This window comes from Heterocephalus glaber, unplaced genomic scaffold (assembly GCF_053883595.1).
Source record: "Heterocephalus glaber isolate CG9 unplaced genomic scaffold, H.glaber_assembly_v1.0 deba00000546, whole genome shotgun sequence".
NCBI lineage: Eukaryota > Metazoa > Chordata > Mammalia > Rodentia > Bathyergidae > Heterocephalus > Heterocephalus glaber.
The window spans coordinates 2,286,321-2,313,171 of record NW_028258147.1 but is presented as its reverse complement, the minus strand read 5'-3'; the positions used below and the strand labels follow the sequence as shown (position 1 = coordinate 2,313,171).

Genomic DNA, 26,851 nt, shown 5'->3' with positions numbered 1-26,851 from the left:
CAGCTGCACTCTACTTGAGCACCTGATTAACTTCCAGTGCCTCACATTCCTTGAAAGTTAAAGGGGAGAGGAGAGTTGGGAAATGGGAGGAGATGATTTTTCTGAAATGAGGATATTTCTCAATAGGGGCATTCGGTGCATTTCTCACCTGTGGCCCAGCATTGTGGGCGATGGCGGTGGAGTCTGTGGGAAGCTTGGCTGTGATCACAGGGAGGCATCTGCATTCCTCCTCCTCCTCTCCGTCCTTGCAGTACTCGCTTTGGAAAACATGACTGGCTGCTGGCTTCAAAGCTCAGAGGCAGCCAGATACATTAAGGGAGCCATGGTAGCCTCGAATGTCTTGGAAAATTGTTGTGGGCCCAATAAACAAGCTTTTAATTCTTGGTATCTCTTGATAGTGTTAGGATTCCTGTCTTCTAGTTTCCAAATTCTTGCCCACTTCTCATGGGAATGTTTCCTTACCCAGCTGCCCACACAGTCCATTTTATTCTGCCGTGATTCTGAACATCTTCGTCTTGTGGGAGTAGAGCTCCCAGGAAACTGTTGCTCCTAAAGAAGGGTGTAAATACTGTTGCTCTCTCTGTGACACTGAGGCAAATGCCCCATTGAAGTTTCTGTGGTTTAATTTTGTTGCCAAAGATTGTCTGGTCCAAGGGTGTTTTATTGCATCCATAGATAGCTGTGTGAGATACTTTAATCTTCTATTTTTTGTATTTCATGCCCATCTTTCATTACAATAGACATCTACAAAGATCTGGTCTTTGTCCTATTTCTGGAATAATTATTTAAGCAGCCCAAAGAAAATGGTAGTAGAAAGGATAGTGTTTGTGAATATAAATGTCTATTTGTAGGGCTTTTCTGGCAGGAGCTTTATGGAAGTAGATTTGAAAATGTGTATTAGCCATAACAAAACTATGCTTCTGCCCATGAATTGAATCTGAAACCAATGAGGGAAACCTAGGAATTTCTGGCACATTTAGCAACATATTCTTATTTAGTTTTCCTTAAATCTTCCATTTCCATGTTGTTGGCCAAGCGGTAGAGGACTTCTTGGCCTTGTGTAATTGTAATTTAGTAATGATATCAGTGCCTTTTAATTGTGAGGTTATCACATTAGCACCCATTTTCTAGTTTTTGCCTGTGGCCTACCTTTTGGCCTAATGGCAGCTTGGTGTTGACTCCATTTTACAAATGAAAAATCTGAGCAGAGAGCAGTTAAATCATGTATCTAATAAGTAGCACAGTTAGGATAATTACAGATAATTATGAGGCAGAATGTATTTTTGGTGTGAAATTTTTTTTTTTTGGTACTGGGGGATTAAACTCAGAGCCTTGTGCTTGCGAGGCAGGCGGTGGCTCCACTGAGCTAAACCCCCAGCCCTTGTGTGAAATCTAAGATTCCTTCTTTTCTCTTTAAAAAATTCTTGTTCTTTGAGTAACAGAAAGAGAGCCAAGTGTCGTAAGTTGACCACAAAAGGCTTAGAGAAAGAAATGGTTTCACAAAGAATGGATACCAAGAAGTAGGAGCTCTGCCTTATGGATGGTTATGATAGATTTTGCCAGATTGCCTCCACGGAGGCTATATCATAATGAACCTCTCACCTAGTAATAGAAAATGATCTGTTCTTCAAAACCTTTTACTTTAAAATGTTTATTAAACTGAGGAGTGAAAGTGGCATCTTATATATATATTTTTTTCTTTCTTTTTTCTTTGCGGTACTAGAGATTGAACCCTTGGCCTTCACACTGAGCTGCATCCTCTTCCCTTTTTCAGTATTTTAATTTGAGATAGAGTCTTGCTAAGTTGGTTAGTTGCCCAGGCCAGGCTGGAATTCGTGATCTCCCTGCCTCAACCTGTCAGAGTGCTGACATCCCATTTTAATTTGTTTTCCCTTGACTATAGGTGAAATAGGACATCTTTTCATATTTTTATTAACCACTTGGATTTGTTTTTCTGGAACTTGCCTGGACATATTCTTTGTCCATTTTCTATTGTGTTGGTTTGTCTTTTTCTATCGATAAAATGTATTGTGATTGGTAATCTTTTGCCTACTACATGTATTTTGAATCTGTACTCCCAGGCTATCATTTGGACTTACTTGTGTAATTAAAAAGAAATAAGAAAAGGAGGATTATCTGTCAAAAACAAATGCCAGTTTAATGTGAATGTTTAAGAAAAACAGAAAAAAAAAAAAACACCCTATCATTGCATTTGGAGTAAGTCCTGAAGAATGGGTAAGGTCATATCTATATCTATATCTATATCTATATCTATCTATCTATCTATATATATCTATATATCCACATTGCCAAGTAAGAAAGTTCTTAGTATTTCAGAATGATTGAGAAAATTGACCTGGGAGAAATGGGAATTCCCATTGGGTTATAATTGGGGTGAAATTGGATAAATAGGTTTTGCTTACAGTGAAGGGCCTTATATGCCAGAGTGGAGTTTGGAATTCATCCTATGAGAATTTCTCAATTGAAGCATAATATCTAATCAACATTTTGAAAAAAATTAACCTGACTACTTATCTGTATGTTTACTTCTTTCCCTATATTTTGGAATTTTTCTACCATCATTTCTTAGAACAAGTTTTTTATGCCATTTGTGTTGTCTTCTGATTTGTCACTTATTCCAGTTACTCTTAGGTTAGTCTTTGTGTTATCTAGCAGCTGTTGGATTCATTTTTCATGTTCTTTTGGTCTTTTTAAGGTGTCTTTGAATAGTTGGGTTTTTAAAAAAATTAATTTTATTGGTACATTTTAGGTATACAATATAATGACATTCATCATTGGAAATCTGTACCTTTACATGATGTATCTTGGTTCTTATTTTTTCCCCATTCCCCTGCCCTCCCTTCAACCCCTCCACCCCTCTGTATTTACAAAGACTTTGTTTCCATTTTTTCATTTTCTCATATTAATTCCACTCCCTTCTTTCCTTTCCCCTACCCTCGCCATTTCCCCTTCTGAGTAGTTGGTTTTTGAAAGCATCATTATCTTTTAGTTCTGAAATTCTGTCCTCACACTGGTTGCTTTTGCTGCCCATACTTTCAGTATAATTTTTAATCTCCTGGATTGCTCATTGAAGCCCTTTCATGGACTCTAAATCTTTGCTAAACTTGTCATTCATGATTTTTTATCATTTTGATTAGCTCATTTAGTTTTTTATTATGTATTCTGAAGGCCCGTGGATCATTTTGGTTATTACTTCCATTATCTGTTTAGTTATATTTTTTGTGATCTCCCTGAATACCTCTTCCATCTGTTTTCTGATCTCCTCACTTATCCTTTAATTTGGGTGTGTGCCTTATGCTGTTCTGTTCCTTGGTGCCCCTTGGATTGGCTTCAGGGGAGTTGGGAGTTTAGGGAGACATTTTGTTGAATTTCATGTTTCTGTTGTTTTTGTTTGTTTAGAATTGGTGACTTTGAGAGTGCAGTTTTAGGTGACCACAAGGATAGGACACAAGATAAAATGTTAAAATTTTAAAAATAAGTAGAGAAACTTAACAACAGATGAAGAAATTAAGGCAGAATTCAAACCTCATTATTTTTAAAGGAAGAAGAAAAGCCAGTAGAGGTAGAAAGAGTGAAAGGGCATTGGTCTTGGACCATCCATTTGCTACAGAGGACGTGTCACGTGGTGCTACTCTAGTAATGAATATGATGAAGCTCACTGAGTAACCCTGTATTCAGAAGACACGTCTGAGGGGAAGTGCTTGAGTTTTTCATGGAATCATTATCTCACCAAGGGAAAACACACTACCAAGGAGGCAGCTCTGAACTCCTGTGGTATTTCTTCACATATAGATTAAATGAGTCAATAATGAATGAAATGCAACTAAGCACACTCAAAAGCAAAATAATTCTGTTATATTCTATCTTAGTTCCTTTTCTCATTCCTGGGACAAAATATCTGATGCCCCAAGTTAAAGGAGGAAACGTTTAGTTAGCTCACAGTTTGTAGAGGTTTCTGTCCGTAATTGGCTGGCTCCAAGGTGGGTGGCATCGCAAAGAGTTCATGGCAGGCAGAAGGTAGCAAAACACGAAAGGGACAAGACAAGCTTCTTTCTGCCCCCTATATTGTATCTAGGCTACCAGGATTAAGACAGTGCCAAACCCATCAGTGGACTGATTAGTAGGTAATTACCTACCTTTAATCCTAACACCCTTAATTCTAGCATTGCACCATGAATCAATCACACATTCTAGATTCAGCTACCTCTGAAAAAGCCCTAGCTATGACTGCATGAGGTTTTTAGGGGACATCTAGATACAAGCCGTAACATATATATATATATATATATATATATATATATATATATTTTTTTTTTTGGTACAGGGTTTCACTATGTAGCCCAGGCTATTATTTTCTTTTGCTATAGAAATTTTATATTTTATACTAATTTAATTTTATACAATTTTTTTAGGTTTTTTTAAAAATTAATTTTATTGGTACATTTTAGGTATACAATTTAATGACATTCATCATTGGAAATTTGCACCTTTACATAATCTTCCTTGGTTCTTATTTTTTCCCCATTCCCCTGCCCTCCCTTCAACCCCTCCATCCCTTGCTATTTACAGGCTATTCTTTTTAAAAAAATTTTTTTTAATTTTACAGGCTATTCTTGAACTTGCAACAATCCACCTGCCTCAGCCTCCTGAGTGCTGGGGTTACAAGTGTATGCCACCAGGCACAATTAATTTTCTTATATTCTAATATTTGAAAGAATGTATATGATGTGTTATATTCTAATATATATAGTATATATTATACAATATATTCTGATATTCTATAATAAAAATATGTCTCAGGATTTAGTGTTTATTCTATATCAGGCATATAATACTTATGCTATTGTCTGAGTTTTCTAGCGATGATTTAACACTAATTCTTTTTTTCTTCAAAATCCATTCAATCACATTTTCCTTAAACATAGTCATGGTATACAGACAATGAAATAGAAGAAATCAGTGGCCTGGAGATGTGCAGCAGTCTAACTCACCTTAGTTTGGCCAACAACAAGATCACAACAGTTAATGGCTTAAACATGTTACCAATCAAAATACTTTGTCTGGTGAGAGTTGAGCAAAATGTTATTCTTTATAGAAGTAATGGGTAATGTTTAGTAAATGTATGAATTTTGACTACTGAGAATTTTTCAAGTGTATAAGGAGCTAATTTCTTCATTAAATGCTATTGTCTTTAGTTTGCTTGGGGTGTGTGTGTGTGTGTGTGTGTGTGTGTGTATGTATGTGTGTACACATGATCAATATTCCATGCTAAAGTAAACTGATTTTCCTATTTGGTGTCCAAATTACATTTTTTAGATTGATTTTTTACACTGGGAAAGAAAGGTATATTTTAAATAAGTATTTAAAATATCTTTTGGTGAAAATGTACCAGTAAACTTAATGAATTAAAAAAATAATATTGAGCAAATTTAAGCAAGATATTTATTGTTTTTCTTACTTTATTGCTTTCAAACACATTCTTTATTGTTTTTCAAAATGTTTTCTTGGTACTGAACTTGGGCAGTCCTTTTACATTAATACATGCTAGTCTCTCATTCTAGAAAATCAGAAATTGTGCTGAGAATAAATGAATAATTCCAAGCAGAAAGTTTAAATTAGATTGTTTTTTCAGAGAGCTTTCTTTTAAAGCCATGCGTCTTAGTTACTTTTCTTGTTGCTGAGATGAAATACCTGACACCCAGAGTTAAAGGAGGAAAGATTTATTTAGTTCACAGTGTGTAAAGGTTTCAGTTCATAGTTGGCTGTCTTCAAGGCAAGGTGGCATGGCTGTGGGGCATCATGGAGGAGAAACAGTCCATGGCAAAGCAGGGCAGGCAGAAGGCAGCAAGCAGCAACCCCCAAATTTCAAGCCACAGAGTCTTTCTATCCCTTTATATTATATCTAAGCTACCTGCCCTTAGGGCAGGTAGCACTCACACCCAAGATGGGGCACCCTTAATCTTACCTAGAACTATGCCAAACCCATCAGTGGACTAATTTAGTAATCACACACCCTTAATCCCAGCATCACACTCTAGATCCAGCCACCTCTGAAAAGCCCACCTATGATTGCATGAGGTTTTGTGGGGGACATTGAGACACAAGCCTTAACACCATGTGATGTGTCATGTGACTGTGACTCAATGAAAATGGAAGTTATTTATAAAAAAATTTATCAGAATCATACTAGTTCCCCCCCCAAATACATGATATTTAAAAAATAATAGTACAGGGATCACTAAAGTGAGGGGCTGTAATAGTGTTAGTGGAATATCCAGGATTCTTCTTTCCCTTTTCCATCTACCCTAGATGACTTTACTATTTTTTATTGCATGTGTCCCAGGGTGGGTAGGGAGGATTTCAAGCTGTGACTCTTGTAGCTTATTCATTTTTTATGTAAACTATTTTACAGGATGTTGAACTGTTGTTTGAAATGACATCTTAAGTTATATGCAGATTTTTGATATCTGATATACTATCCCTATCTTACTGTATTTAGCCATATATCACTGAAGGTTGGCTATGTCATAATTTTCTTGCCCTGAATTTAGAGCCTGAAGTGCTTTTTGAAGTCCTTTCTGAGACTACAGTGAGGACTGTATCCCAGGACTAAGGATGGAACTGAGGATGGAAAAGTTTAATAACTTACCTGTGGTTTTTATGTTTTCTGCCTACTAAGGCATGTTAGAAAAGCATAGAAATGAATTTGATAAATTGAATTGAAAAATTTAAAATTAGCAAAGAAGGTCACATTTCAAATTTATGATAATCTGAAGGATTATTGGCAGTATTGTACTATTCATTTTGTAGTTTGTTTAAAGCTTATCCTTTTCTCTACATACTTGCCTGTATTGACATTCTCACTAATTTTAAATAGTGCATGAAAAGTGGAAAGAAGTATGGAGGAGTGCTATGGGGAATGAGAATTGAACTCATTATTAAGAATGACACATAGTACTTTCATCCTAAGAATTTGTTTCATTAATAACATAAGTAATCCACGTTGACAGTTCTGTCTCAAGCAGTTTTTTAAAAAGAAGCATAAAATACTTATATTTTCTACAAATAGATTAAGTAGGTTGTTTGTAGTCTCTGAATCCATTGCCTAAGAACTAAAAATTAGTGTGCTATCATTTATTTTCTTTAAAATTTTTGAGAATGATTTTCTTTCCTAAATTTTAATAAATTTATAACATAAAATGATATACATTGGTTTCAATAGTGTTATATGCTTTTATTTTTAATTCATAGAATCAGAAAGCCAGTTGCTTTAGTTACTATTGAAAGGAATTCATTTTAAAATTTAGAAAAAGAAGAACAAGCCAATTGCTACTTCTCAACCTTCAACTTTTAAGATAATTTTAAAGATGAAATGAGAAATGTGGTTTACTAATTCTGTAGTCCAGCTTCTAAGCAAGTGATGACAATGCATTCCGAACTTTATACTTCATTTTCTCACAGTAAGAGCCACTTGGCTTTCTCTCCCAAATTGGTAAATTAAGAATGTTTCTAATTTCATTTATTTAAGAAAATAGCTTTCTCTAAAAGTGTTTCTCTATGATCATTATAAAACAAGCAGGAAGAATTGTTCATGCAGAAACTGGATGTTCAAGTCTAGGAGTGATAATCAGCTTTTCAGCCTCGGATAAAAGCTCTAACTACCTAACTTTCAGAAATTCTGTGATTCTGAAATTTTCTCAGTTCTGGTTTCTTTTATGACCACAGGCTATCTAATTAAACTTTTCTAGGCCTCACTCTGCTCATATCATCTGCAACTTTGAAAGCCATCAGAGACACTGAGAAGAGGAATTACAATCTGGCTAGCACATCTAAAGCTCTTCAAAGTTTCTTTTTGAAGAAGTGAATTGTATATAAATTTGTACATGGGCATTTTTTGGAATAGGATATTGAAGTCTTATTTCAACACATTAAATTGATATGGGTAATGTGATAAATTTTGTGTAGTTTTTTCTCTTTTCTATAATACTTTTTATAGCTTTTTTGAACTCTGCACAGAAGGAAATTTGACTTCACTTTGGCAAATGGGGCTATGAATATTTTTTTCATTTTATAATGGGATTTTTCAAATATATAACCAAAGAATAGTATAAACCCTCATGTGCTATAACCAAGCTTTATAGATTATTAATATTTTATTAACATGTTTTAAGGTGCCATAGAATTATACTAATGGACACAAATCTGGCTCATTATTGAAGCAAAACTTTATGAAAAACAGGATGGAAATGAGTTTTTGCTATTGTACCAAGAAACATGTACCAATGAAAATATTATTGATGGAAGAGAATATTTTTAATTTTTCAGTTCTTAATGCTCATTAAAAGTTTTGAATATTTGAGGACAGGTAAAAGTATTAAGTGGGACTTCAATATTATTCTTTTTCATAGTTCTCAACTCAAACTAAAGGTTTTAATTTTACTCTGACATATTCCTATATCTCAAAGCTAAGAAAACTAAGAAATGAAATGGGTTGGAAAATGTGCAAAAGAATGTAAATTTTTATAATTCTTGTTATTGTGGGTACATTGAAAATCAGAACAACCACAACATTTGAATATGGGATCTTTGTTTTATTTTCATTGTCTGAGAGATGCTTATGTGTGAATTTTTGAAGAGCTTGTTTGGTTATCTAGGATTACATAACAGGCCACCTCACTTGTAATAACTTTGGGAAAGAATTTTATTAGCTAACAATTTTTAATCTGAGCTAGGGTCAGCCGAGGGTTCTTCTGTTGATCTTGCTGCATTCAGCTAACATACTGGTTGAGGATGTGACTCATCTGGGCACTGAGGTGGCTGGGTTCTCTCTGTGGTTAGTCCTGGGGCCTATTTGCATGACTTTATTTCTAGGTGACCTCTGCACAAGTTTTCTACAATAGAATAGCTGCAGTTCTTCATGATATCTCAGGTCTTGCCCTGAGGCTTTGAAATGGCATACTCCTGATATCCTCTTTTGGTTATAAGGGAAGTTAGAGGCCAGGCTAGGCTGAAGAGGAGACAACTGCACAAGAGCATGCCTAATTGCAGGTATGGCTTGTTGGAGGGCCATCAAGCCAACAGACTACCACAGCCTGCATGATGTGATGTCATTGTGTTTAGAATGTTTCTGAAAACAAAATGTATCTGGGAATTACAATATTCAAGTTTTATTGTGATCAAATGAAACTGAGTGGCATTAAACTTGTATTTCTAAAGACAAACATGGAGCTGCTATTAGGCTTTAGACTTGCAATGTCAAAAGCTTATATTATCTAGCTGTCATCTTTCCTACTGATCTGGATACTCAACTTGAAAATGTTAAAATAATAAATAAAATACCACAGTCTGATCTTTAAGCTGAAAAATCTAGGATTTATTTCTGGCGAGGAGAATGATGCAAAGGGGGCGGTTGGAAGAATGGCTTACTGATTTTTTTTTTTAGAGCAATTTGGGGCAGTATCCAAAATGAAGACTTGTCCTGTTGAATGGGTTTAAAACATTAAGTGTATTTTGTCCATTTTAGAACAATAACCAGATTGAGAAGATCACAGGTTTGGAAGATCTGAAAGTTCTGCAGAACTTGGATCTGTCCCACAATCAAATAAGTAGCCTCCAAGGCTTAGAGGATCACAACCTTCTGGAAGTAATCAACCTAGAGGATAATAAGGTAATGTACTTCACAACTCTTAGTCTCAGGGTGTACATAAGAGGTCATATTGGAGAGTCAGCACAGACACTCCGTTAGTAGTTTTGCAAGGGCTGCTATCTGAACTGGCAGCTTAGAAATGTCCTAGCAAACTTCCTAGAGTAGTAGTTGCAGAACTATTTTTTAAAAGTAAATAATACTACAGTTCATAATTTTTGAAAATTTTATGATTCCTAATTACATTGTTTTAAAGGTTTATTTCTTTTTGAAAGTGAAAAGTTGGGCAGATTGTGAAAGGGCACTATCTGGAGTAAGATGTGACGCTGTGGAGACCGTGCCTGTCATGCTGTGAGGGGGCTTATCAGTTTTGCTGACGACCCTTTCTCCAGAAACCTTGTATCATCTGTTAGGTTGCTAAAAATCAAGAAAAGTTAATCCTTAAGGTCTTGGAATAAGTAAACTTAATCATAATAAAAACCATTCATCCTCATCTTACTTGGTTTGTATTTTAAATTGTTTTGATGACTTCTAGGTTTATTAATTCTAGAGGATGACCTTTTTTTCCCAATGCCATGTCTTGGAAAGTCAGCACAATCTCGCTTTCATGTAGTTTTAAAGTCCCCTTTATGCAGATGCCATTGATGACTTGTTTTAAAAATTTTTTTCTGCTTAATGGATTTCACATATACACAGGGAGTGTTGAAAAGGTAGAATACACTCATTAAATCTCAAATCAGTGCAGCTCAGGATTTAGGAAAAGGAATAACAGTAATGATACTAGTAACAATTACAATCATAAAATAACCCAGAGATATCTGAGTTATTTTAATCTGAGTACTTATACATCAAGCACTGGCCTAAGCACTTTATTCATCTCATTTAATCCTTGATACGACCCTATTGCTATTATTTTAGAGATGTAGAAATTGGGACACAGAGAAGCTAAATAACTTGCCTAAAGCTATTTTTCAATCAAATAGCAGAGCCAGGATTCTAATCTAGAATGATTTGCCTCCAGAGTCAGTGTGTTCTACCTCTCCAGGTTAATACAGCGAATGAAAGGCCAGTGCCCTCCCTTCAGAAATGGATATGGTGTAAGGCTTGTTTAAAGTGCTTTCTCATAGAAATATAATATTTGCCATATATGTGAGCCACAGATGTCTTTAAAATTCTCTAGTACCCACAATACAAGGAAAAACCAAATAGCTGAAATTAGCTTCTGTAAAATATTTTACTTAACTCAATATGTCCAAAATATTATATTATAATTTTAGCATTTAATTTACATACAGAATTATTGATGAGATATTTTACCTTCTGTCATCTCACACTGAGAGTTTGACATTGAGTGTGTGTTTTACACTTAGAGTACATCTCACTTGATCCTAGCTGTATTAAGTGTGCTAAGTAGCCACACATGGCTAGTAACTACCATATTGGAGGGTGCAAGTCTAGAAACCCCTCACAAATAGTATATTGTTCTCTTCCATTTCAAGAGACTTTTCATCCTTAAATGAAGAAAGGAGTTTATATTTTTCAAATATTAAAGAGAGTGTATTTTTAAAAGTGGCCACTTGTCCCAAAGGATCTCCTTTGTCAACAGTTGAGTCCATGATGATAACTAGTTCCCTGGCTTCCCACTGGACAGGTTGGGGAGTAACCAAGAGTACTTTGAAATATTCTTTGAGCAGTGACATCTGAATGTTCCTCAGAGATTTCTCCAGGATGACTGGGAATTCTATATATTAGAAATGGAAAATTTTCATGTAAAAGAAACATAGCATAGCTTTTACTTCTTATATGATTAATTTGATGTCAGGAATATTGTTATATTGTTAGCACTTTCAATATTGCTTACTTGTTTTAACTGTTGAAGCATGCTATGATCATGTGGTCATTTGCATGTCTGTCCTTTGCAAATATTTACTGTCAACTGGCAATGTGGAGGCCTTTGTTACTCCACTTTGCAGTCCCTGTTAGATTTTAAGTCATGTCTCGCAGTTAAGATACATCAAGTGGTTAACTCTGTTATAATTTCTATCCTTTCTTTTGGCCATGGGATATTTGTCTGAGAGTGACTCAGAGAATGCTGGGTCACTTCTTTGAGTCTTATTGTCATCATCTCACTGTATTTGTTCCCCATATTTTTTCTAAGTTTCTGTACAGATTAACAAGGTAATATTCATAAAGCAAGAGAAGCAAGGAAAGAACTTTAGTCCTAAGTAACTGCCACATTCCTTCACCCTCCTAGTTTTTTTAGAGTGCCTTGGCCATTCTTCCTGAAGACCATGATTCTAGTCTTCTTTTTTTTGGTACCGGGGATCGAACTCAGGAAATCCCCAGCTCTGGTCTTTATTTTAGCAATGATTTACATGGATAGGAATTCTTTGTAGAGTTGTTTTTGCTTCTTGTTGTTCAGAGATGCATGACGTTTAATTTCTCAGGCAAGCAATGCATGGACATTACCCTGTCTTCACTGGATGCTGGCTTATGCTTTTGTTCATGTATATGAACAGAAGGAACAGGGTGGGGAGTGGGGGAAGGGATTGAAGACACTTTGACTCCTAATCTAACTTGATAGTTCTCTTGATTTACATTTGTTAGGCCTGAAAAGATAGGGGTTGAAGTAGATGTTTCCTTGGGGGCCTGTGGCCTCCCGAGGCTGACAACATGGATATAGATACAGTCAGTGCTGAGTATAGGAAATGCTGGAATGATCAGATTTCCTGATAAAATTAGTCTTCATTCTATCTGGCCCAGGTATCTGGTCATGGGATTCGTGGTAGTTGGTACCCTGTCATGGGATACAGGCAAGAGGGAGACCTGGCCCCCTTGGAGGCTTATACCTTCTTTACATGCAAGAAGATGGCCAAGGCCAGTCAGCCTGAGCTAGTGCATAGTTACACTGATAGCAGAAGCTCTTCTAGCAATTTCTCTTTCCAGGTAGCCTTGGTTTTCTGCTGAGTGCACATTTGGAGTCCAGGTCCTAGTGTTACCTCCTCACTTTTCCAAGTACTTGTTGAACTTCCAGACCAAGAGTATCATGGTTTTATTCTTTATTTGTAGTTTCCAACTTAATCCCTATGTCATGGTGATGAACTTGGCTTACTTCTTGGTGACCTGGCTCCATGGAATTGAACTCACCCTGCTAAAGCAAGTCAAAGACCTGCCTGACTGGGTTAGCTAAGCAATGCAGCCCAAGAAGGCCTGTCACAGCCAGTCCACTTGCCTGGGGACAGAATGGAGACTGGCACTCTCAGTTGCGGCACCTAGAGCTAAGTGCTCCTTTCCGAAGGGGACTGGAATGGCAAGTTGCCAGCATTTTCTTCTGATCCTCCTACAGACCAACCTTATTTCTCTACTTCAGGGGCTTCATAGATCTGGTACCTCTGTTGAAGTCTTTCCTCCAAATTTATCTGGCATCTCTGCTAGAATCTTTTCCTAAAATTTTCAAAACAGTTCACCGCTTCATTTCATTTAGGCTCTGTCAAATCCTCAAAGATGGCTTCTGACCACCTTTGGCCTCTCCAGCAACCCCTCTCTGTTTTCTTTATTTTGTCAACTGCTTTATTTACCATTAGTACTTATTACTGCCTGAAATTATAGCAAATCATGTACTCAGTATCTTGAAGAGTTTCTGTCTTTCTCAATATGATGTTAGCTTTATGAGCTCAGGGACTTTTTCTTGTTCACCTTATGCAGTGTCTAGTTCATCATTGGCACTTAACAATGTTTGTTGACTGCATGTATGACTCTCAGAAGCCCTCAAGGATACTCAGATTTGCCTCAAGTGCTTGCTTGGTGCTTCAGATGCATGTGGTAAGATGCTGGAATGACTATGTATAAGAACGAGGCTCAAACGTTTCCCTACTGGGTGTAGAGAGGATATAGAGACTGAAGATCAGCAGAATCATTTTAGCTGAGACAAGGCCTTCAGTAAGACACAAAGAAGTAGTAAGGAAGGAGAAAGAAGGTTCCAGAGAGATTTCTGAGGTTATCCATTTTTCCTTCAACTTTAGACCAGACATCCCTCTCCAGCCCTGATGCACTATGCCAGCCATCTAGGATGGAAGGGCAGCTGTGGCATGGAATGACTTCTCCTGGAAGCTAATCCTGGTGAAATAGAGTGGGTTAAACTGTGGTCACCAAAAGACAGGACCAAGCCCTCCCTCCCAGGAATCTATGAATGTTCCCTTGTTTGGAAAAGGGGTCTTTACAAATAAACCAAGTTAAGGATCACAAGATGAGATAGTCCTGGAATTAGAGTGGCCCTAAATGCAGTGTCCTTGTAAGAGACACAATAGAAGAAAACTGGCAAACACAGGGGAGAGGCCATGTGGCCATGTAAAGGCGGGACGGAGATTGGGACTGTGTTGCTACAAGCCAAGGGATGCTGGGGCTCCCAGAATCTGGAAGAGGCAAGGAAGGATTCTCTTCTAGACTCCGTAGAGAGAGCGTGGAGCTGCTTACACCTTGATTTTAGGCTTTGGCTTTCTGAAACTGTGAGAATAAGTTTATGTTGTCTTAAGCCTCCAAGTGTGTGGTAATTTGTCATGGCAGTCCTAGGAATTGACACACAATGCAGTCCGCATACACTAAGTGAAGCTTTGCATCTGGTAAATACAGAATGAGGGCTGAAAGTTATACTGAACTGTGATCTTTTGTAATTTCTGTTTGTGTGCATATATGTTTCACTTAAGAAGTTTCTCCATATCCTAAAGATTTTAAATATTCTCCTATAACTTCAAGGCTTTTTTTCCTGTTTGGTCTTTAACTAAGATTTATTTTTGTGGGTAGTCTGAGATGAGCATCCAATTCTCATTCGGGAGACAAAATTTTCCCAACATTTAAAAAATCTGATTTAATAGTTGTTAGTCTATTAACTGATATGTCAGATTGTTTTTAAGTACTAGAAATTGAACCCAGGCCTTCACACTGAGTTATATCCCAGTCCTTTTCTATTTTTACTTTTGTGACAGGGTCTCACTAAGTCACTAAGATGCCCAGGCTGGATTCAACCTTGGAGTCTTCCTGCATCAACCTCCCAGTGTGCTAGGAATATATCAGGATTTATTGAGCCATTTATTTCTTAAAATTTGTTATGTTTATAACTTAGTATTAAAAATAAGTATATATCCTTATACATAAATCTTTATATTCAGTTTTAATTATTTCCTTAGGATAGATTTACTGGATATGGACATTTAAAGATTGTTAATACATTTCCTGAAGGTTCATACTAATTAATACTCCACTGCAGTATATGACGTTAAAATAGCTTATTATAGGCCCATCTTACTATATACCTTTATCAACAAATATTTTAAAATTACATCAAATTGATAGAGAAAAAGATAGTTTATATTCTATTTATATGAATTTCTTTGATTATCAGAGAGATTAAACTTTTTTTGTCAATCATTGATTTCTTATTTAAAAATTCTCTATTCAAACTGGGCATGGTGGTGCATACCTGTAATCCCAGCACTTGGGAGGCTGAGCAGGAGGATTGCCGAGAATTTAAGGCCAGACTGGGCTACATGGTGAGTTCAAAGCCATCCTGAACTATATATCCTGTCTAAAAAAAATAAAAGTCGATTCATGCCTTTAACTATCATTTATTTGACAACAGTTGTTCCTTTGCTTTTCATTATGCTAAATAATTTCTATTCATTCATTTAATCAGTAGTTTTACTGAATAAATTTCTCACTGATTTGTGGTTTACTTTTTTAAATATATTGTTTCATTGGTCCAATTAGTCCATTTGTTGATTTTTTTTATGGTACTAGCAGTTGAACCTAGGGCCTTTCCATTGAGCTATGTCAACCCTTTTTACATTTTTTTATTTTGAGAGACTCTCACTAAGTTGCTATATTGCCTAGGCTGGGCTTGAACTTGTGATCCTCCTACCTCAACTTCCAGAGTGCTGGGATTGCAGGTGTGCACCACCATACCCAATGCATCTGTTGATTCTTAGGCCAGTACTCATCATCATATTGTTCTTCATCATTATCTAGTTGTTAAAGCCCCACAGATTGAAAAAAACTGTTTTACTGCACAGATTTATTCAGTGGAAAAACTTTAATCATTGCACTCAGTTCTTTCCTAAAGATGTGTGTGCGTGTGTGTGCATGCGTGTGTGTGTGTGTGTGTGTGTGTGTGTGTGTGTGTGTGTATGTTTTAAAGAAAAGGCCTTACCTGGCTTCTGTAGGTCTGGATGCTGATGTTTAGAGAGCATGGCCAAAAAGGAAATGGCAAAAACCAGAAGTTGGCAGAATCCTTGCTGGGTAGAAAGAAGCCATCAGAGGCCAGGGAGGATACAGAAGGTGCTGGTGGGACATTCTTGGCAGCAGATAGCTGAAATTCTTGTAAGAATATAACCTTTCTGGTTGTACTTTACTTTCAGTTGTTTGGAGTATTGCTGTCTCTCTGCCTTCTATAAAAGCACAACCTTGGGGCTCTGGCCTTTTGGAGAGAGGATACAAGGAGGAGAAAAGATGGGGTGGGATTGTGCAGCAAGGAGAACACATGCAGAACCAGTATCTCCTGCACTTGGCTAATTTGGCTGAAGTGGAGACTTAAAGCCCAGCTGCTCTCAGGCTTATTTCCTCTAACAAACCTCATCCTACCCTTGGAAGGATTGGGAGGAAAGTTGGATCCCTTACATTTGATTCTCAGAAGACCCAGTAGACATCTTATTGGTAATATGCTTTTATGTAGTCCATGATCATTGCACTCATGGTATTTACAACATATCAAGATCTTTCCATATCAATCGCCATAGATATCACCATATCCTAAAATGAGTACGTAGTGTTCCTACTGTAGGACTGTGTTATGATTCATTTAATCATGTAATGATGTTCTTAAGACACTAGGAACTTTTAACTTTAGACTGAATGTTTTTGAATCTATTTTTTGTGTGTCTGATGATCTCTTTAGTGTAAACCCCTTGAAGTGGACAGCTGGTTCATAGTTTATGTACATATTTACACATCTGATTGCCCTGCAGAAAGACCGTTCCAATTTCTATTCTTACCAGCAATGCCTGCAGGTGCATGTGGTCAGAACTTGTTGATGAGACAGGATGGATGCAGGAACACATTTCTTCTTAATGTTTGTGTTAGTAACAAGAACAAGAACTATATACTAGAAGGAAATCTGTCCACTACTTGAAACTTCTAATGGAGCAATATGAACCAAGTTTACCTCCCACCTTCCTGAATAGCAATATAAAACCTTTTTATAGCAATATAAAATCGTTTTCTTGTAGATGATCCAAATGGCAGTCTAGTGGACAGTCTATGGGAAAAGATGTGCATAATAGCATAACGTCGCTCTAGCCAGATTAATGTGTACACATTGTATAGTGTAACTTTGGAGCTTACTTTTCATGTATTTGGGGGGGAGGTACTGGGACTTGAACTCAGGACCTTGCACTTGCCAGGCAGGCGCAGTGCCACTGAGCTAAATCCCTGGCCCTTTTCATATTTTATCTTTGAAAATGGCATCCTTTGAACAGGGTGCATATGTTCCTTCACTGATTTAGCTTTGGGATTAATTTACTTTTTTTTTTTTTTTGGTACTGGGGATCGAACTCAAGACTTTGCACTTGCGAGGCAGGCGGTGGAATCACTGTGCTAAGTCCCCAGCACAAGGGGACTAAATTTACATTTAGTTGAATTTTGTAATTGGATAATTCAGGAGTTATTGGTGACCTGGATGTTGAAATGCTTTTATAATGCATACAGAAATGATTTAGATTTTTTTACAAAAACCAGAACTAAAAAGAGCTGTGTTAGCTTTTTGTCACTGTGACAAAATACTTGAGAAAAGAAGAAAAGGTTTAATTTGGCTCACGGTTTCAGAGATTTTAGTCCATGATTAGCTGGCTCCATTCTTCTTGGGCCTGTGGGAAGGCAGAAGCATCATGGCAGAAGTGTGGGGTGGAGAGAAGGTGTTTACCTCATGGCTACCAGGAAGCAGAGAGGGTGAGAGTCTGTTTTTGTTTTACTGGGCTCCCACCCTGTTACATGATGCTGTCTATGTTCAGGACAGGTCTTCCTCCTCAGTTTGCTATGCCACGTGCTAACTTTCTCAAGAAATACCCTCATAGACATACCCAGAAATGTGCTTTACCAATTTCCTACATGTTTCTCAATTCAACCAACTTTATAATAAAGATTAACCAACACCTTAACTTACTGCAAAAGTTCAATATCTATACTTGAAATAAGATTATTATTTTACTTATTATAGGAAATTTCAATAAAAATGTTTGTGTTTTGTGAAAAATTTAGGCAATCCAAGCCCTATCCTGGGTTAAAGACCTGACAGGCAATCTTATCTTCTCTTATTTTTTTTAGAACCATGAAACCTCAGCCTATATAAAAAAGTGTATAAAGCATTCAATTTAGCAAAAAAATTTAAGGTGAACAGTAGATACCCATCAAGAAACATTTTTCAAGGAAAGAAGGAAAGGAAAGATTATGAGGAAAGAAAAAAAATGGAAACAAAGTCTATGTAAATAGGGAAGGGTGGAGGGGTGAAGGGCGCATAGGTAATGGGGAAAAGATAAGAACCAAGATACATCATGTACAGGTACAAGCACCCAATGATAAATGTAAACATATTATATACCTAAAATGTACCAATAAAAGAATTTAAAGAATTAGAAAAAAATTTTTAAAAAAGAAACAATTTTCACTTTTCCTTAAAATAATTCTTTCCTATGGGAAAAGTGACAGAGCCACACATGGTAAGCGGGGAGCAGAAGGCAGGCTGGGGTGGGACATTGGGGGTGGTGTGGGAGGGCCAGGAGGGGAAGGGGGCAACCAAGTCATCCATGCATGGATTTTCATACTGTTTCTCTTACTGTATGTGCTATTTTATTTCTACTTAAATAAACATGGATGAGAAGAGGAAGCTTACTGTTCTCTTGCCAGAGGGGGAAAAAGAAGATGTGGCAGTGTGTGTCCACATGTATTGAAGGGGCTTGTAATAATTCCTATGTACTACATAGAGCTATGTACTAGCTCTGGGGATTCTCATTAAAAAGCAAGATATTCAACAGCAAATTTTCAATTTCAGTTTCAAATTTAAATTCAATTTGAATTTAAAGATTCCAAAGTGGCTCCTATTATATCATATTTTCTATTGTCTTTGTGCATTATCTGTTGACAATATTTTTTCTTTGCTTAAACAGATTGCTGAGCTGGATGAAATAGAATATATTGAAAATCTTCCTATCCTTCGAATTATCAATCTTCTAAGAAATCCAATTCAGGTGAGAATGATCATTTATATATCTGGGGAGGGGAAATAGGGGAGGATGATTCTGGAATTTTTCATCTTCAATAAGTACTTTTGATCAAGAATGTGAATACATTTTTGAAAAAAAATCTTCATTTGCTGTCTCTTAGAAATCAATTAGAAGGATTAAGTAAAGTAGATCCTAAAATGTGTTGCTTTTCAAGAAATTGTTATTCTCTGTGACTAACAAGCTATGACATGGCACCACTGTCAGAGTAAAACCTAAAGTTGAATGTCATTTATCTGCTCTGTGTGGTCATTTAGGACTTTCTAAAGATTACAGGAGAAAGCTAATCAGATTGTAGAGCAATATTCTTTCATAGTAGAGAATACGAGACCCCAGAGGTGTAGACAGAATATTGTACCTATTTTACAATGGGGAAAAGAAAGTATAAGATTAGATACCTAACATAATTTGCCTGGATATAGCCATGAAATTGGCTTGATTGTAAAATATGTAATTATAGAGCCAAGTTATGTGCTATCTACTATGACAGTGGTGGTGAACCTATGGCATGTGTGTTGTTTTTCTTTTAAGACAAAAGATGTTAATGTATGGGTTGTGTTTCTAAATGAAAACCTCAGTATTCAAGTTTAATTGCAGTGTTGGAACTTTGCAATAAATAAGTGGGTTTTGAGTAGCAGTTTGGGCAAAAGGTCTTAGAGGTCACTGTCGTAGAGGTTTTTAACCTCTATCATTTAAGCTTCAGGGACATTTTTTCCAGGTTTCTCTGTTTTTTCCATTGACAGATCCATTTTCTTGGCCTCTTTCCTTCCCTCTTTGTCTGTCTTAGTTACTTATTTCATTGCTGAGACAAAATGCCTGACATTCAAAGTTAAAGGAGGAAAGATTTATTGTAGCTCACCACCATTTGTAGAGGTTTCAATTCACTGAATTGAATTCCTGAATTCAATGCAGGATCCAAGGAAGAATGACATGGCAGAGGGGCCTCACAGAGGAGAAATAGTTCATGGAGGGCAGAAGGCAGCAAAACAGCAGAGTAGCAAGCATCAAGTGACAACAGCAGCCCTCATTTTGTCCCTTAGGGCCAAAAGCACTCACACCCGTGGTGGGAAAGCCTTAATCCTAGCCTTGCACTATGAATCAATCCTAGCAACACATCCTTAATCCCTGCATCATACACCCTAGATCCAGCCACCTCCAAAAAGCCCCACCTACATGAGGTTTTAGGGGGACATCTAGATACAAGCCATAACATTGTTTATCCTTCATTCCCTTTCTCTACCTATATCCTTCCACAGACTCTTGATTGTATTATTTTTTAATACCTATTTCCTTCTGTATATATTTATTCCAGATAGGAAAATAATTAAAAAATAAAAATGGCTGGTATGGGAATAGTGGCAGGCAATTTAAAGCATTTCTGGAAGTTAAGGAAGAGGGCTTAATGGCCTCATCACACCCCGGTTTCAGATCTGTGGAAAGTGTTCATGCATACATCTGTGTAAACTGCACAAACCTTTAGATGCACATTAACACATCATATATGAAGCCTCCTGCAATATTTACATGTGGAAGTACATAAAATAATCTCCTCATTTCTTTGCATTGGGAACCTAGGTAAAAGATACATATTTACTGCATGTGCCTTCTCATCTATGAATGGCAGCATCCACTAATATCTTGCACTTCTAAGAGATGTAGCAGCTTAGTATGAAGAAAAAATTACATTTTTAAAATGCAGATAACCCTAATGCAGCAGATTATAGGGAGTAATAATTTGTTTTACAAATGAATATAATTTTATTATTGTAAGACAAATTCATGGTGAATGACACAAGTTAATACAAAAGAATACAAAAAAGGAAAAATAATAATAAATAGTAAAATTTCATCATTTCCAGGAATAAAACTCTTTGGCATTAGAAGGCAGTGTTTGAATCCTTGGAATTTAGATATGAGATGCTTCACATCTCTGAGGCTCAGTTGCTTTTCTCTTTAGAAATGAGGATAATCCTGCCTACCCTAATCAACTCATAGGGAGATTAATAAGATGTGCACATTTGAAGATCTTTATGAATTACAAGGCACAGTTTGCATCTGAGTTGTTAATAGAAGGGGAGGGCTAAGTGTGAACACGTAGAAACCTAGGAGGGGTGTGGGGATGGCAGGGTAATTGTGAAAGTCTAAGCTTATGAGAACAGCATGCTGATGCTTGTGAACTGGGGAAAGGAAGGCAACTGAATGTTCTTCTTGATATTTTAAATAGGAGAAATCTGAATACTGGCTCTTTGTAATATTTATGCTACTGCGATTAACAGAATTAGATCAGAAGAAAATTAAAGTGGAAGAAAAGGTACGCGATCATGTCATTTCATGTGTTTATGGATTAATATCTCAAAAATTCATGCTGCCTGCTGTGGGACCAATATTATCAATCAACGAGATGCATGCTAATACATAAATTAAATCTTTAAAAAAAATTAATTCTTTATTGTGGGACTGATTCCTTGTCTTAGGCTAGGATCTCAAGTTGAGCCTTCTGCAAAGCTGGACACATGTCTGGGTGTGGTGATGCGCGTCTGTAATCCCAGCACTCTGGGAAGCTGAGACAGGAGGATCCTAAGTTTGAGCCTACCTGGGCAATTTAGCAACTCAGTGAGACCCTGTATCAAAAATAATAAATAAAGGGGTTAAGACAGAGCTCAGTCCAAAGGCCCTGAGTTTAATCCCCAGTAACCCAACTGGGGACTGGCATCAACACAAATGCAGTAGAAGGCCAGCCATCGGTACAGTGGAAAGCCTGATAGTAAAGGACAAGAACAATACTCTTTTTATCCTCTTACCTAGGTCATGTTGTGGCAGACTCGCAGTTTATATGATGGTCCTATTCAGAGGGTATATGATTCCATGTTACTTCAAAAGCGCATTTAACAATAAAATGTATTATAATGTCATTCTACCATATAATGTAAAGGTTCTCAAATAAATCACTACCTTGATATTTTAAGTGCTTCAATTTTGCCCTTTAAAATAATGATTCATTTGGTCACACAATTCCAGAGTAACCAGGTCTTGAATGTTAGGATCCATCTCTCTATTGCTGTGGTAGCTGCTTTGTTGTCCTTTAGTGGATGATGACAGCTGAAATCTCTACTAATGAGGGATTTCTTACACTGGATACAAATTTGAGATAAGAATCAAAAGAGGTATAAATACATAGAAAGGCACATATTCCATCTCATATATGCCTTTTTGCAATCTTGGTTAAAGGTAGATACAGATGCTTCCCCATTATTTTTCTCACACTCAAAGGCACTTAGGTTTCTTTTTTCCTTTAACATTTTGCAAAAGAAATAAGAATTAAACCACATATTCTGGAAAAGTGTGGTAGTTGAGAATAATGTATTTAGAACTGTATATTATGAAGAAAAGACTTGTTCCAGGTGTGATAAAAATACAGTACATTTAAAAAATTTTTAAAAATTATTAAAATAAAAGACACATTGTCATTAATCCTCCTCAATATACTTCCCTCACTTGGAACACACCCAGTCATTCTTGCCACTTTCTGAAGCCATTCTGGGAGTCCTCTTTCGTGAGTGGCTTTTGTTACACCCAGTAAGAAAGAACCAACCAGAAACCGATATTAAGATATTAAATCCACACAGGAGTTTATTACTGGCCAGGACCCGAGCTGAGCATCGGACTCGAGCCTCGACTGGGGGTTGACAAACATGTTTTATACACCTTTGAGGCCAACAGTTTCTAGGCCCCCCATGGGATAGAACTAGTAAAACAAGCAAAGGGTACAGAAGCAGAACATCCTGCTGTTACAACATTTGTAAAACAATAGTTGATTAATTGTTGTTTCTAAAGAGACTTTCTAAGGGGAAGAGGTTTTTAAGCTTCCTCCTTCTGAGTTCATCTAAAGGGCAGGCAGGTGGGTCAAGCAGCAATATGGAGTCTGTCTTGCTAACTAGGGTCCTTCAGCTTTAATTGTGTTTTCATGGCTGCCTTCTACCCTGAGTCAATTCATTTGCCTTTCACAATCATTTTGATGTTGGAAAAGAGCCAGAAGTCATACAGTGCCAAATCTGGTGAATAAAGTGGATAAGGACACACTAATACATTTTTATTTAAACATTCATCATATTTTTTGATCTTACTTTGTACCCTTGACTAGAGAAAGTTAAGCTAAGAGTTTTTGTAGAATGCAAAATCATGAGAATAATTCTTTTTTTTAGAATTAAAAAAAATTTTATTTTTTGGTACCAGGGATCGAACTCAGGACCTTGAGCTTTCCAGGCAAGTGCGGTGCCACTGAGCTATATCCCTAGCCCCCGTGAGCATAATTCTTGAGGATACAGTATGAGAAAAAAGTTCACCAGAATCAACTACCTGGAATCTATAAATTTTATCCCTCCTTCTCTTACTAAAAGTTGGAATGTTTACTATATTAAAAGTAACTATGAACTTCAGGATTTCCTTTCCCCTGTTCCCCTTTCAAATGAAGAACTATAAAGAAGCAGGGGATCAGAAGACTTCTTTCAATATTTAAAAATAATTATCATTATTTAGTTTTTTGGAAAGTTAGAGTTGATATGAAGATTGAATACAAAGGCTCATGGTTATGTGTTTAATTATTTTGTATACCTGGTTGTATGTCTCAACTATTTCATTAAAGAAAACCTGAACATTGGCTTATTTTTAGAAACAAGTCATTTTCCCCTCTTACTCTTCTAATTCTGGAAAAGGTGGCAGCTGTGAATAAATATGACCCTCCCCCTGAAGTGGTCGCAGCTCAAGATCACCTGACCCACGTTGTCAACAGCGTTATGCGACCTCAGAGGATCTTTGACAGGTATTTACCAATATCCTATGGGGTAAGCTCAGGGTAGCCAGCAAAGAAGAACCTCATCATTTTCTTTAGCCCTCTATTTTGTGTCCCTTCATTTCCTGTAAATGATACTTTTGCACCTTCTCTGAGGAAAGGGCCTGGTCTTTATTTGGAAGGTTATAGGTCTGTCATGGCGTGTTATCGTGAACTGGGACGGGCTTCTTACTCACTCACTGGTTGGTGTTTTCCCAGGCATGGTGTGAGCTGATTGATCTTCATTCTTTCATCTGGCCCCTTGTATGTTAGCTACCCGGAGCCATATGACAGTGAAATCTTTAAAGTTTGTCAACTTTTCTGGCTTAGGAAACTATCACAGACAGCCTCATTAATAGAAAATTGTGATCATTCATATCCATTATAAATCTTCCCTTGGGTGTGAAAGAATGCTAAATACCCCAGCCAAAGAGCATTCTGTGAATTCAGATTATTAGAGAGTCCCTAGAAGGAAGCCCAGCTAGCCTGAGGGAAACCTGAAATAGTCTTTGTACTGAGCTACAATCAACCCAGCAGGAAGGAGTGGCCCAGCTTGGTTGAACACATGAATAGAGTCTCTCACCTCTAAATTTGAAGACAGATTTACCGCGGTTTCTCCATTTCTTTTAAAACAATCTGTTGAAACAGATGGCCATTTGTGCTATAAGTATAATGCAGAAATTCTATCAATACCCAAAGGCACTTTAAAAATACTTGTAAAACTGTCAGATGTAAATGGCTTTTTTTCTTCATGTGGTATTTGCTCCTGTACTTCACCTGGTTGGTTTCCCACAGAGAGCAAAATGTTTTATTTTTGTGACCCAGGACATGAGTTTTACATATAATTTGATAATGTAGACACTGACAGTTTTATATGTGAATGAGATCCCTCTAGGTGAAATGATTTATCATTTATTTGCATACATCTGGAAAAGCACATTTGATTTAAGGAAGTATATTTATATCCTCATTGTATTTCTTTTTTAGTTTATAATATTGATACTTGTTTCATGCTTTAGGGTACATTTGTATAAAAGCATGTATCAAATATTTGCAGCGGTGTTTTGATAAATGTGCATTTCTTAATCATTTCTGGCTATCAGGCAAAGAGCAAAGGGCAAGCAGGCCTGGAGTTCAGAATGGAACAGCACTCACAGTTCTAGACCAGTAGCTGGCCTGCCTGACATTTCCCTTCCCATGCCAAGCCAGCACACAGCTCCAGGAGTCATTTTGACTCTTGACCTTGTGAAATGTATGTTGCATTATTGGAGAATCACTGGCCCCTCTTTTGGCATGATTGGGGCAAGAATACCATCCTAGAATGACACAGACAAACCTTGACTGGCCGGGTAGCCATCGATAGCTCCCTTGCTCTTTAGTATGACAAACATCCTCAGACTCATCTTGTATGTGTTCTGTCCCAAATCTAGAATTAGCTATTTCTCCAAGAAGCACTGATTTTTGTGAAAAATGGTACATCCTAGTCTCAGTCTGAGTGCTAGCAGTATTGTTTGCTGTTGAATTGGTCATTGTTTCTAGGCCTTTTAGTGAAAAGAACTAAGAACATTTTTCATTTTTATTTATCCATCCATATATCTATCCATCCACCCATCCACCCATCCTGTCTGTACCTGTCTACATTATTCCATCTAATTATTTCTCTGTATCTAGATAGATTTATCTAGAACTCCTGATAATGATACTTGGAACTAAATTTCAAGACAACAGTCAAGGCTTTATTTAGCCTTCTCTCTCTCACATATCATTTTCTTTTCTCCCACCCAAAGAATCCTGGTTTTCAAGCACACAGAGGAATACAGAATTGCAAAATCCCATAATTACGTATATTTTAAAGTCCACGTTTTATCACAATGGTATCAGAAGCCCAATACTATTACCCGCATGATCACTGAAAGTCATTAAAAGCATTTTTGCCCTTGTTTACCCATTCAACCCCTTCCCCTGCTCCCAGCCCCCGATAACCTCTAATTTACTGTTTTTGTGAATTTGCCTATTCCATATATTGTACCAACCACTCCTTTTAAAGAGTAGTGTATTGTGCTTTTATTGTTAAAACATAACAGACATCACATACTATACTTTCTTCTTCGTTTTTATTTAGTCTTAGTTCTCATTAGTCTATGGCAATTGTATGTTTATTATGAGTCCTTATATTGATGTTGGTTGAGTCATTTTAGTTGTGCAAAGCTTGTTTTCTAAAGGATTCCTCAGGAAGAGCTAGAAGATCATTCTTACGTATTTATAGTTTGTGTCCTTCATACCTGGAAGTCATTTTTGCTAAATATAGAATTCATAGCTCACACTTTCTGCCCTTGAATATATTAAAGATGTCGCTTTATTTTCTTTTGGCATAAAACGTTGTTATCAAAATCTAATAATTTGTTTTCCCTTATAAAATCCTATGCTGTCTTTTTCTAGTTGTTTTTTTTTTCTTTTTCTTGATGTCCAGTAATTTTACTAGATGTTATCTTATTATTAGTTGTTCTGGGATATTTTAGGTATAATGTGTCCCCCTTTTTTGTTTAGTTTTTTTTTTAGTTTTAAGAAAAATTTTTTGAATTAGTCTTTAAAATTTTCCTGTTCCTTTGCTTTGATTTTCTTCTTTAGGAAAATCTCCTTTGCCTATTTTCAGTATTTGTCACTTTCTCAAATATTTTTTTTCTTCTTAGGCATTTTTCTTAAAAAAGAATTTATTTTGAGATAATTGCAGATTCACAGGCAATTGTAAGAAATAATACTGAGAATTCTACATATGCTCCACCATTTTCCCCAAGGATGATCTTACATAACTTTATTTGAGTATCAGAATCAGCAAATTGACCAGGAAATCCACCAACACTATCAGATTTCACTAGTTTTTCATGTACTTGCATATGCTTTTAGTTCTCTGCAAATTTATTACATGGGTGGGTTCATCTGCACACCACTACATTCATGATACAGAGCAGTTTCATCATGAGGATCCCTGGTGATGTCCTCTCATAGCCACAGTGATATGGGAATGATATCGGACCT

At 36.7% G+C, this 26,851-nt stretch overlaps 1 protein-coding gene across 4 annotated transcripts in view; it reads left to right on the top strand.

The window, feature by feature from the left end:
* Positions 1-26,851, top strand: part of Lrguk (leucine rich repeats and guanylate kinase domain containing) — a 137,070-nt gene that overhangs the window by 74,343 nt on the left and 35,876 nt on the right. For all 4 annotated transcript variants that reach the window (XM_087204411.1, XM_087204410.1, XM_021237592.2 and 1 more), the window contains 5 exons: positions 4,960-5,084; positions 9,545-9,688; positions 18,874-18,954; positions 21,212-21,298; positions 23,700-23,806. In XM_087204411.1, the coding sequence (XP_087060537.1) occupies positions 4,960-5,084; positions 9,545-9,688; positions 18,874-18,954; positions 21,212-21,298; positions 23,700-23,806 (544 nt within the window). The remainder of the gene's footprint in view (positions 1-4,959; positions 5,085-9,544; positions 9,689-18,873; positions 18,955-21,211; positions 21,299-23,699; positions 23,807-26,851) is intronic.